The 11,506-nt window shown below is 34.5% G+C and overlaps 1 protein-coding gene across 1 annotated transcript; it reads right to left on the bottom strand.

The window, feature by feature from the left end:
* Nucleotides 1-4,517: 4,517 nt before the first annotated feature.
* On the bottom strand, nt 4,518-9,514 carry LOC143362323 (cilia-and flagella-associated protein 96). Its single transcript, XM_076802373.1, has 4 exons — nt 9,445-9,514; nt 9,181-9,371; nt 7,794-8,058; nt 4,518-4,906 (listed from the first exon to the last, which is right to left on the bottom strand). The coding sequence occupies exons 1-4, from the start codon at nt 9,512-9,514 to the stop codon at nt 4,518-4,520; spliced, it is 915 nt and encodes a 304-aa protein (XP_076658488.1).
* Nucleotides 9,515-11,506: the final 1,992 nt, after the last annotated feature.

The raw sequence follows: 11,506 nt of genomic DNA, 5'->3' as shown, positions 1-11,506 counted from the left end.
TGAGAAGAGACAAAAATTATTCGTTTATAGTGTACAATAATTATTTGTATCATAGATTTTTCTGATGACATTGTTTGTTATCGAGATCACATGAAAATCATGGTATTATATTTTTCTTTTTTTTTTCGTATTTACGAGATCTTGTTTTTCTTTATAATACGCGAATTAATTATTATGTTTCAACATATTCTGTATCCTATTGTTACCATATACACGGTTTAATCTCATATTCGTCGCCTGATATTGCACAGATATTCGCTAATGATAACAACGATGATTGTAATATCATTTGTATCGATATACAAACGGTAGGTAACATTTTGATAACGTAATCAGTAATCACCTTGAAGGGCACTAATAATCCTAATCAGTCGTCGAAAATAATTCTATGAATGGATACTGATTTAAAGAGTTGTACACCTTTTATTAAAAAAGTCAATACGTACATCTTATTACATGATATTTAATTATTATTTACTAAAAACTTGAATGAAATATCTTAAACTAGAAGGATGTAATAGCCATTCTTCGAGAGCAGTTTCTACAAAATACCGTTTATTGTACCAAATATATTTCCATGGGGTTCCAGTTAATGATTATTTTAAAAAATTTTTTATTTTTTTCTTATTTTTTAGTTTCCTAGTTAAACAAGAAGCTAGTTATGGTCGAAACCGACTTTGAAAAGATCAATTTTTATAAAAGTTATTGCTATTTAAACTCAATATATGAACACAGTATATCAACATTTTTGAGCAACTGCATGTTTATTTGTTTTGTATGTATAGAATAAATCTTGAACATCTATAGTATCCTTATTTTTCAAAAAATATTTTAATGACCTTCCTATCTTCTGAAAAATTCAATTATTGTCTTTCAGGTATCGATTAATTCGTAAATAGAGATAATTTTAAAATGTGACGTATGCTATCATGCTTTATTAAAACAGAAAAATCCCTTTACGTTTGCAACATAATATTTTCATCTTATTCAGTGTTGAATTCCATGAAATTAAAATGTGCGACGCCGAACATTTATTGCTTTTCGTACACATAGCTAGTACCAGTACGTGCAGGTAATTAAGAAATGGATAGAACTTTTAAGTGGACCTCATAAAATCGCTTTCATTATAGCACTCGCTTGCTCTAACATGTTATTGGAGTACATTTACTCAGAGGTAATCCGTTCCAGCTACGCTGACTAGAGCGAGGTTACAATCCAATACAATTAAAAAGAAGAGAAATAGGAAATGTTAGGTCTTAACATATTTATTACTACTTATTTTATTTTCAGTAGTTTTATGCAATAAAGTGAGTATCTTAGTATAAGCAAAGCATGCTGTATAAATGAAAATACAAACGAAAAATGGTGTTTTTTAATTCTACTCGTGCTTTGATCAATTTGTGAGTATATTATGTTATCATGTTATCATGACTTTATGCGTTTATGACAAAAGTGGGCTTAACTTCACCTTGGGAACCCAGAAGTTATTAACTTTTGAAAGTATAATTCTGTAGGTTTCGACAAGATAATGCCAGAAATTCAAGTTTTGATGTTAGGAATTCACTGGTTTAAAACTTATACGTGTGTAAAGTTGAGTGATTTTAGGCGTTTCGAACAGGCACAGAGGCCGCCATATTGGTATGTGCTCAGACATCATCCATTGAGCGGAGGAGATTGGTCAGGGAACATTGACAGTACACAAACTGTAGTAGAACACTGTTTGCAGAAAGCTATGCGATTGAAGCTCTATTTTTCTAGTAACAGAAATAAAAGTTATTCTTTTTTCGAACATTACGAAAGAGTTCTTAAGTGCTATTGCCAGCCTGGAAATGGAACTTGCAGAATGTTTGTTCTTCGCATGTCCGCAAGAAACTATTCGAATGGTTCTGGAGAAATGATCGTCAGATTTTGCTAAAACGTCATCAATAAAGCGATAATTGTAACGATAAATTTCTACAATCCGCTTTCACTTAAAAAATGATTAAAAATAGAAGAATTGAAATACCTAATAATAAAGCAGTCGTGCATGTTACTAGATGAGTAAAATAATGATGAACGGATTATAAAGAAAAGAAAGTTGTAAACGAAATACATTTGGATATTAAAAGTAAAATAATGAATATTATATACACTTATCAGGTGTATGCAGAGGTTTTAGTATTTTTCAATTGTTCATGCATAATTATTTATAATCATAATCATCTTCCACTATTTGTGTAATTGTTTGTTTATTGTCGATGCGTCTAAATTACCAGCTTTGACTGGTAACATACCTTGCATGTCATGTATGTATAAATAAAAGGCAATTGGAAAAAATAATAAACTGTACGCATACAACTTGTACAGTAAAGCACGACTCATACAAATGAGATGGGCAGGCATCAGTTAATATTATAACAATTAGTGTAAATAAGTTTGTATCAATGTGCAGAAATATTTATTTATTAATTAAAACGAGAAAAAGACTTGTATATGAAAGCTTGGTTTGTGGAAACGAAAATAAAAATTGTTATTGCAATATCTCCTATGTTAGCTACCAGTGGGCTCATTGGTCAACACCTTTCCTGCAACTACTAACGTCATCGATTTCTGTATTAGGTGTTTACAATAGAAGGGAGAAAGAATGATTGTTCATAATAATACAGGGCGTGCCAAAATTATAGAGATGGACGAAACTTGCATATTGCTGACAGACATACAAATTGAAAAATATTTTACCATTTTTCAAGTTGATGCATTTTCCGGATATTACTATTTGTAAATTAAAAGATCTACAGGTGCGCCCCCTGAAGCCTCCCTAACTATAAGTACTTTTCCTTAGACACCTACTATGACAGTATAGTGTTTCTGATTTTTTACTCTCGCTTAGCTATTTAGGGCCCCTAAAGTGCGCGTCGACAGACGAAATATCAATTTTCGACTGTTAATACAGAATTATCGGTAATTAGTGATACAACCGAAAAGGGGATGATTCTACATAAAAGAATAAGCCAAAAATGTAAAATAAAATTTTTTAAAACAAAGCCTCATATTAACAAATGTTATTCTACATTTTCGATTTATTCCTTTATGCAGCTTCACCCCCCTCTCGATTGTACCACCAGTTACTAATTACCTTGCATATCGAACACAACGCTTCAATTTGCAAAATGGTTTTTGCAATGACTTTGCGACTGGCACGTTCCTCTAAACCCAATTATTTGGTACATCCAGTACATTTTTGAGTAAGGATTTCTTTTTTCCCCCACCTGTTGCCGAACACCCTGTATATCCACTCCTGAACGTGTGCTGCAGCAATTCCAGGAGAAATTGCTACCTTTCCATCTCCTTCTTTCGGCCTGTCATAATACCTAATAGTTGTCCTAAGATAAATTGGTACATTTTATAAAGGGTGTCCAAAATTCGTAAATGTTCATGAAAAAGCAACTACATATCTATGGTTTTGGTAACCTTGAAATGTGTTGTCAAGGTCATCATTCTGACAAAATTTTTCTTATAATACGTATTGTTACCATTGTTACAAAGTGGCCGGAGAACGCGAAAAAGAGGTCAAAATTCAATTTCCCAAGTTTAAGATTTTGAGCGTATAGAGGCGTTTCAATTTGTAACATTTCCTACCAAACCAGAATCTTCAGTTTCGCAGTCTATGAATCATGCGAGGGCATCTTAGATAAAAATGAACGACGGGTTGCTGAAGTAGAAACTTCAAGCTTTAAAACGAGTCCAGTTTTATTGTCGTACTATTTCTTTAAACCAAATTATAACAGTTTAAATATCAAGGATAAAATACTGCTTGGAGCCACTGTATGTACCTCAATTTTGCTTTTACTCTATAACCGAGAAGAATTAATTTCCATACATAATAATTAACGACTTAATAAATCGTCAGATATTCCTAATTACAATACTCGACTGCTTAATTTAACTATCTAGCGCCATACATTCAATATGAAACATCTCGGTATAGTTACATTTTCCTCTTAATCGCGACGTAACATTTGTAACCGCGTGACAAACGTGCCAGCCGTAAATAACAGTAATTAGTTTTTAGAACAGTTACGGATTTTCTCGCCTGTTGCAGTCTATCCCGAATACATACTGCAGAGAAAAGCAACGACGTTATGCTATCGCGAGAGTAATATATTTACGAGTGCAGAGAACTATAAATATACTATCATGAGACTATTGTTACGAAGAACAAAATCTTTATTTTCCAAGAAAATTGTAACTCCGAGCTACAAGTGGTTACAATAGTGAGGGGAAAAAATAGGAAAAGAAAAATGGAAGAGAACAAAAGCGTCGTTATATTTTCGTGGAGCGGTATTAACCGCCGCTCCTTTCTCCTCTTTTTCTTCCCGACGCGACGTATCCCATTTGCCGGCAATTAAGCGAATACGGTAAAAAATTAATGAACAGATTCCAAACGTAACAGTTAATAGTAAGCCCTTGCGTAAATAATTTTCCTTACGATGCTTTATTATCAAAATGAGAAATATTAGAAAGTTATTATACAAATGTTATTTTCCCAGTGGATACACACGTGGTCGGTAGCTGTTGTAATTCCGTGCGTTACAGGAAATCGCAGTGACATGATTTACGATGCTATCAGTGTATTTTGATCGTAAAGTCGGTGCGCCAAGGACAAACCGTCCCACTTCCTTTTTCATCTCCCGGGCATCCTTGATGTAAGGATCACTAGAGTAGCTTGGAAATTGGTCAAAACAGCCCGAGTGATTACCGCCTGGTCTCTTCGGAAAGGGGACATAAATTCGGCCGGGTGGTCTCATTTGTACTTTAATTTCCTCCGGTGGTATATATATGGGACCAGTAGCCAGGTCCTCGTAAGGATTTGGTGGGAAAAAATCGAGTGGCGCGCTGGCATACAGGAATCGACCAACAGGTTTTCCTACATAAAAACAGAAACGTTACGTTAGATATGAAAACATAATGAACTGTGCATTTCTCTACAACCTTCCATTTTCATAGATTATTTTGTAAATAGCAGAATTAAGGAAAAACTTTTTTCTTAGACTAGAATATTGTTTATAGTAAAGACAAAGTAGAAATCGACGGCATTCTATTCATACAATGCTACAGTGACCGAAATAATGTTAGGTTCACTCTATTTTTCTGACTTAAATATGTGTTTCATATAATATTTCTAATTTTATTTAGCAGCAAATGAATTATTATAATGTAAATAGTAACGGACATCATTTCTTCAAATAATGTAATCATTGGTTAAACTTTTCCTCAGGAAACTATAAATTTTTAATTCTTTTTATGCAATTCCGTAGATTTTGTTGAGAGAATGCCGGAAATCCAAGTTTCCAAGATTTTGAGTGATTTGACAGGTAAGGGCGCCGCCATATTGGTATGTAGTGACCGTCACACATCGCCTAACGAGCGGAGCCTCTAGATGGCACTACAAGCACGCGATAATGCCAATAACACAGAGTACCGATCTTTGAGAGAAAATATCTTTTCCATACACACGAATAAAGGAAAAGTTGTAAGTATAACTGCATGCAAAAAACCTAACACGAACCGACACAATATTTTGTACGTGAACTATATTCGGATTTCCAGATGCCGAAATCCTCCCTAACTTCGGCTTATCCAATTGGATCTTGGTGAAAAGGTCGACTATCATCCCACTGCAATAGTGGAACCACGCCGCAATAGTTGCTGACACAACTATCTAGCGGTTGCACCCGTTAGCTACGCGCTTGTCATTATCATTATGGTTAAAAATTTTCAATTACAAAATTGAGAATTTATGTGCGAAATAAAATCTTGTTTCTTCAACTATTGTTTTTAACCACTGTTTATATATGAAATAGTTTACATGTAATTTAGATAGCACACTTAGCTGAATCGCCCTGTATATCTAGAAAACTGTATATTTTTTGTATAAATAGTTGCGACGTTGTTATTGATAGACAGCGGATCTTTATGCAAACAAAAAGTTGTCTAACTGAATTGCAACAACCTGGAGTGAAATAGAAAATTATTTTCTTCCTTAATATGTTTAATAGATTGAAAATAATATAACAATATGTCGAAATACTTCTAACGTTTGTACTGTTTTAAATTATACATACTCATTTTTGTCATAAATGCATAAAATCCGCTGTCTAGTTATTGGTATTATATTTGTTTCTCTGAATGTTTTTACAGGATCTCTACACACGAACGAACCTACATAGCTTGTATTGGAAATTTTGAAAATGTATGCTTTAGATATAAATATGTTTCTATGATATTTATCCATTTAAAATGTGCAAATCGATGTCCACGTCCTTCCGATACATTTTTTGCACAATGCGTACCGAAAGGACGTTAATATTTACATTCAATTTAAAAACTACTTGAATAAGGACCGCAATAGTGTGATTATTATTTTATCCGCTCGACTGCATACATATTTATCAAACTATGAAACGCGATTTCCGGTGTGAACATATTTTGATTTACCGTGCAGCATTACAGAATAACCGTACCTTTTGACGCGTTTATCTCGTAATAGCCGGCCCAATAAAACTAAATAGTTCACTTAATTGCGGTTTTTTGTTGTTTGTTTTAAAAGATTCCTCTGGTCCGGCTGAAATCCGTCTGGAGTGAAGTTTTGAAAGCGCATGCATACACATTTTACGTTCGCGGGTTAGAAAAAAACTGTATGAGTGTGGCGAGCCTCCATTTTCTGGGCGTTCCTTACGACAAAAATGTAATTACTTGTGCTGGCTTGGCGAAACAAAATTCTGCCGAAAAAGTAAGCGGAAACGTGGAAAGAGACAGGGCGAGAGAGAGACAGGGAGGGGGGCAGAGAGAGAGAGAGAGAGAGAGAGAGAGAGAGAGAGAGAGAGAGAGAGAGAGAGAGACCAATCTTCTACCGCTTTCCAAGCCCTCTTTATATTACCTTTCTGCTTGGCAATATTGTCTGTCGTTTTTACCGTTCCTGGAATGTGGATAATGAACAAAAAGTGAGAAAAAAAGGGACCGGGGTGGAGAAATGCAAAAATTAGAACCTAACACGCGATACAATGTACACGTCTGTACTTTTCTTGTTAGCGCCGGTGTGGTGTCGGGAACAGTTTATCTCGATGACGTGCAGCTGTTCGGATAAATTTTTATTACAAGGTCTAGTAGCGTGAGTTTCTAACATTGTACTATTATGTATTCCAGACGAATTTTCCGTAACTTTCCTTCGAATTTTTGTTTTGATTACTAACAAGTTTAAATATCTAGTTAAAGTAACAGTTTTTTCAGATCTGTTCAAATATTATGACAATAAAAAATGAAGTCCGGAAAGGAAGAAAGTGAAGAACTAATTGTAAGGTCTGAATAATGTACTCTTTTCTCATTTGTATATGTAATTGTTTTGATAAAATTCAAGGTGTGCATGTTAATTGTACGAGGTATTTTAAAAAATGTGAAGCAGAATGTCATAGTGGTGACATAATGATGTTTTAATAATTGATAAAGGAATGTCCTAATTATTTTTCGTATATTTACTTTATATGAGACCAATTTAATGTTACCATAAGATTTTTGTATCATTTCCTACGACGTAAGAAGAAATTGGCATGTTTTGTCAAACTTGTACTTTGTTTAGACGAAGATTTATTGCTAGGAGTGACAGTGTTTTTCATTTTTGATACGCCTGTATATAATTCCTTGAACATTCACATTCAGGATTTAGATAGCACGTTTTACGCGAGGTGAAATGACGTTGTCGACAAATAGATTTTATTATAACTGTAGTGAAACATGAAAAGGAGAATCCACTTTACCACCTTTGGGTCCTGTTTCGCGATCATATGGCTCAGGAGCGTGAGATGGGTAAGGGCTCAGGCCGATATCAGCGTATCCCGGTCCTCCTCGGGGATTAGGTTTGATCTTCACATTCGGAAGTTCCGGGTCGCGCTTTTTTTTCTCTTTCACTGCCGGATTGAAGTGACTGATTTTCTCGAAGCACCCATAGTAATCGCCTGGAGTCGCGTGCTTTTGCGCAGGCGAGGGTGGTAATAGGCGTCCGCCAATTTTCGCCTTTTCCAGCTGCGAAACAGTCGTATTAGGTTGATTCCCTTAGCTTGGTAAATGCAACTGTAAAAGTATTTCTTTTCAGTTTACGGATGGAAATGGCGATTTTGCCTAAGCGAACACAAGTATACTCGAGTCTAGTATATTCTAGTATATTCTAGTATATTCTTGTATATTCTGGTATACTGTAATAAATTCGAGTATATTCAAATATATTCTAGTAGATTTTAGTATATTGTAGTACATTTTAGTACATTTTAGTCTAAAGTATATTCTAGCATATTAAGGTATACTCCAGTTTATACTCGTATACTGGAGTTTATTGTAGTATAGTATTCTAGCATATTTGAGTATATTCTAGTGTATTTCAGTTTATTTTAGTATACGCAAATATATTGCAGTATACTCTAGTATATTCGAGTATATCCTAGTATATTCTAGTAAGTTCTAGTATATTCTGATATATACTAATATATTCATGTATATTCCAATAGATTCTAGTATATTCCAGTAGATTCTAGTGTATTGTATGAGAGTATATTCTAATATATTTTAGTACATTCTAGTATATTATGATATACTCCAATACATATTCTAGTATATTCGAGTATATCCTAGTATATTCGAGTATATCCTAGTATATTCCAGTAGATCCTACTACATTGTAGTATATCATAGAACATTTTAGTACATTCAAGTATATTCTACTATGTTATGGTATACTCCAGTGTCTACTTGTATATTAGTGTTTATTGTAGTGTATTCCAGTATATTACAGTATATTCGAGCATATCATAGAATATTCTAGTATATTATAGTATATTCGAGTATATTTTAGTATATTTTAGTATATTCTGGTACATTACAGTATGCTCAAGTCTATACTAGTATATTGGAATTAATTGTAGCATATTTTAGATAATGTCGTATATTCTAGTATATTGTAGTTCTCGAAGAACAATTATTGTAATTTTTTTTAATTACAATCTGGCGTTGATGCGAAGTTCGTGAGTTTACGTATGCATATATCGAGAAAAGTTCGGTGTTAACGGGATAAGTGACTCGACAGGTCTACCGGTGCTAGAAGTTGGAGAAATCACACGACAGAAATTCTTCTAAATCATGTCGGTCGATTACCTGTTCTTTCGCGTCCAATCGCCATGGTTCATTCAACGCCTCTCCATCGAAAATTCGCGTGAATTTCTCTTCGAATAAGGGTGTGGGTGGGCCGGGGTGCAGTTGACGGCCCTTCTCGATACCCTCCCGAAACTTTACAGGTGTTCCGACGTACGTGTCGAAGGGCCCCGACGATGGATCGTGAAAAAACCCTGCGAGAAGGAGGTTGTAACGAAGAAGTACAAGTACGAAGCAGGAAGTTTCAACGGTTGATGTATACTTTACCAACTCGATCGAGATCCGCTTTTCCGAATCGTTTGCCGAGAGGCTCCGGTTCACGTCGCCTCGATTTCATGCTCGTGTGTTTGCTGAGACGACCATTCGTTATTTCATTCCGCTGAATAACCTGTCATTTTCGCTTCTTCCCCGGTAACAGAAAACTGCACGGCGATTGTTTTTTTTTTCATCAGTTTACTGCCCAAACTGATGATCTCCTCTCTGATATTAATGACAATAATAATAACAACAACAATAATAATAATAAAGTTATTCACAGTCTTTCAAACGAAAATTAAGTAAGAACTCAATTGTCCGATACGATCATTTCTGAAGTCTTCCCAACAACATTGTTTATTGCACAAATTAATACAGATCAAAGCTACACTCCGACAAAAAACTACAAGATATAAGGAAATAAATAAAAAGTGTATTCTAGTAAGACTTTTTGTTCTTTGTTTACTTCTAATGTTATTGTTCACATTATAGAGTAAGATATTATACAGTTCTATGCCTTCCTTAAATCTACGTTTCAAAAAGCTTTAATAATAAGTGAAAATACACACGTGCGGCTGCGACAGAACTGTAGGACACTTGACACTTTTCAAAAAGCATTAAATAAAAAATTTCATGTTACCTTATATTAATGATATGTAGTGCCAACCTTTATGTTGACCTCCAACATTCTTTTCGGGCGTGATTTGAATAAAGATATTATTGTTTTCTACTTTATAGATTTCCATTTCCCTTGATGTTTTACTTAACATCCATCGATTTTGATGAAATTTGCAGAGAATGTATAACGGATGCAGATCTATAAAATATATTCCTTAAATTTTCAGTATAGGTGCACGTAAAAAAGTTGTGAACAACAACTTTTAGTATTTTCTCTGTAATTCCGACCAATTGCAATTTTTATCGTGTCAACTAATTGTTCTAACTTGTTCTAAATGTTAGGTAAGACACCCTGTATATTTCAAGTCTAATAATTACGGTGCGGATTTTATAAGACACAGAGGGTCAGTTAAGAATGTATTCTTTCTTTTAATTATTTGAATAACTTGAAAATAATATAACAATATTCGTCTGTTATTTTAAATGTTTTCATTGCTTTGTATTTTACCCACACATTTTTGTTGCAAGTGCAGTAGATGTGGAATAAAAATTGTATTGCATATAATGTAGATATAATAACATATAATTTCACAGCAACAAGAACACAGAAAAAATGGAAATGAGTTTTACTCGGGCGGTTCAGAATACTCAAATCTTGAAGTCAGTAGGTGTGCTGACTGGGGGATGTACAAATCATGTGCAAGCAGGTAAACGGTGTACGCAAACAACGCGGTAATGAAATGTTCCCACCGTTACCGCAACGAATAGAGTAGTCGGGGAATATCAACTCGTTAAGAACAACTCATTACTGACAACTAGAATATTCGGCGCCGTCGAACGTTTTCTTGCCTCTTGCGGCGCAAGCTGGATCTCAGGAATCGTAGGACGGTCCCCATAAAGCACTGTTGACTCGCCTAAGATGTGTAAGCCACCTGGAAATCTCAGATGAACTGCAATTATTTGGAATTAAATTGTGGTTTGCAGATACTCTCGTAAATCGGCTGCTGCGAGAAGGAGATTTCATTGGGATCGTCAAAGGACCGTTTCGAATACGAGTTTTCAAGACATCTCAATGTCAGCTGTAGCACGTAACAATGTATTGTTCGTCAAATGTTTACAAATGAAATATTCTGCATTAGGTTTCATATTAACTCGTTTAAACTTGAAACTAATTCAGTCAGTATTCAATGGAATTTTCATCACAAATAGAATTAAGGACTGTGTTTGTACTCACTTTTTCATGACTTCCAGTCACCACGATAAACTATTTTTACAGCATTGTTTGTACCTTTTACTAATGAATTGTGCCGTATATGGCACGGTAGGTCTAAATAGGTTAGGTCTGGGTTAGTTTTAAAATGTTTAAAATCATTCGTATTCTAATGATATCAAAATGCTTGATTATTGGGGGTTACAAATAATTTCATCTTGACGCAAGGCAACAATTAAAACTATA

This window comes from Halictus rubicundus, chromosome 2 (genome assembly GCF_050948215.1).
Source record: "Halictus rubicundus isolate RS-2024b chromosome 2, iyHalRubi1_principal, whole genome shotgun sequence".
Taxonomy (NCBI): domain Eukaryota; kingdom Metazoa; phylum Arthropoda; class Insecta; order Hymenoptera; family Halictidae; genus Halictus; species Halictus rubicundus.
This window is presented reverse-complemented; position numbering and strand designations above follow the sequence as displayed.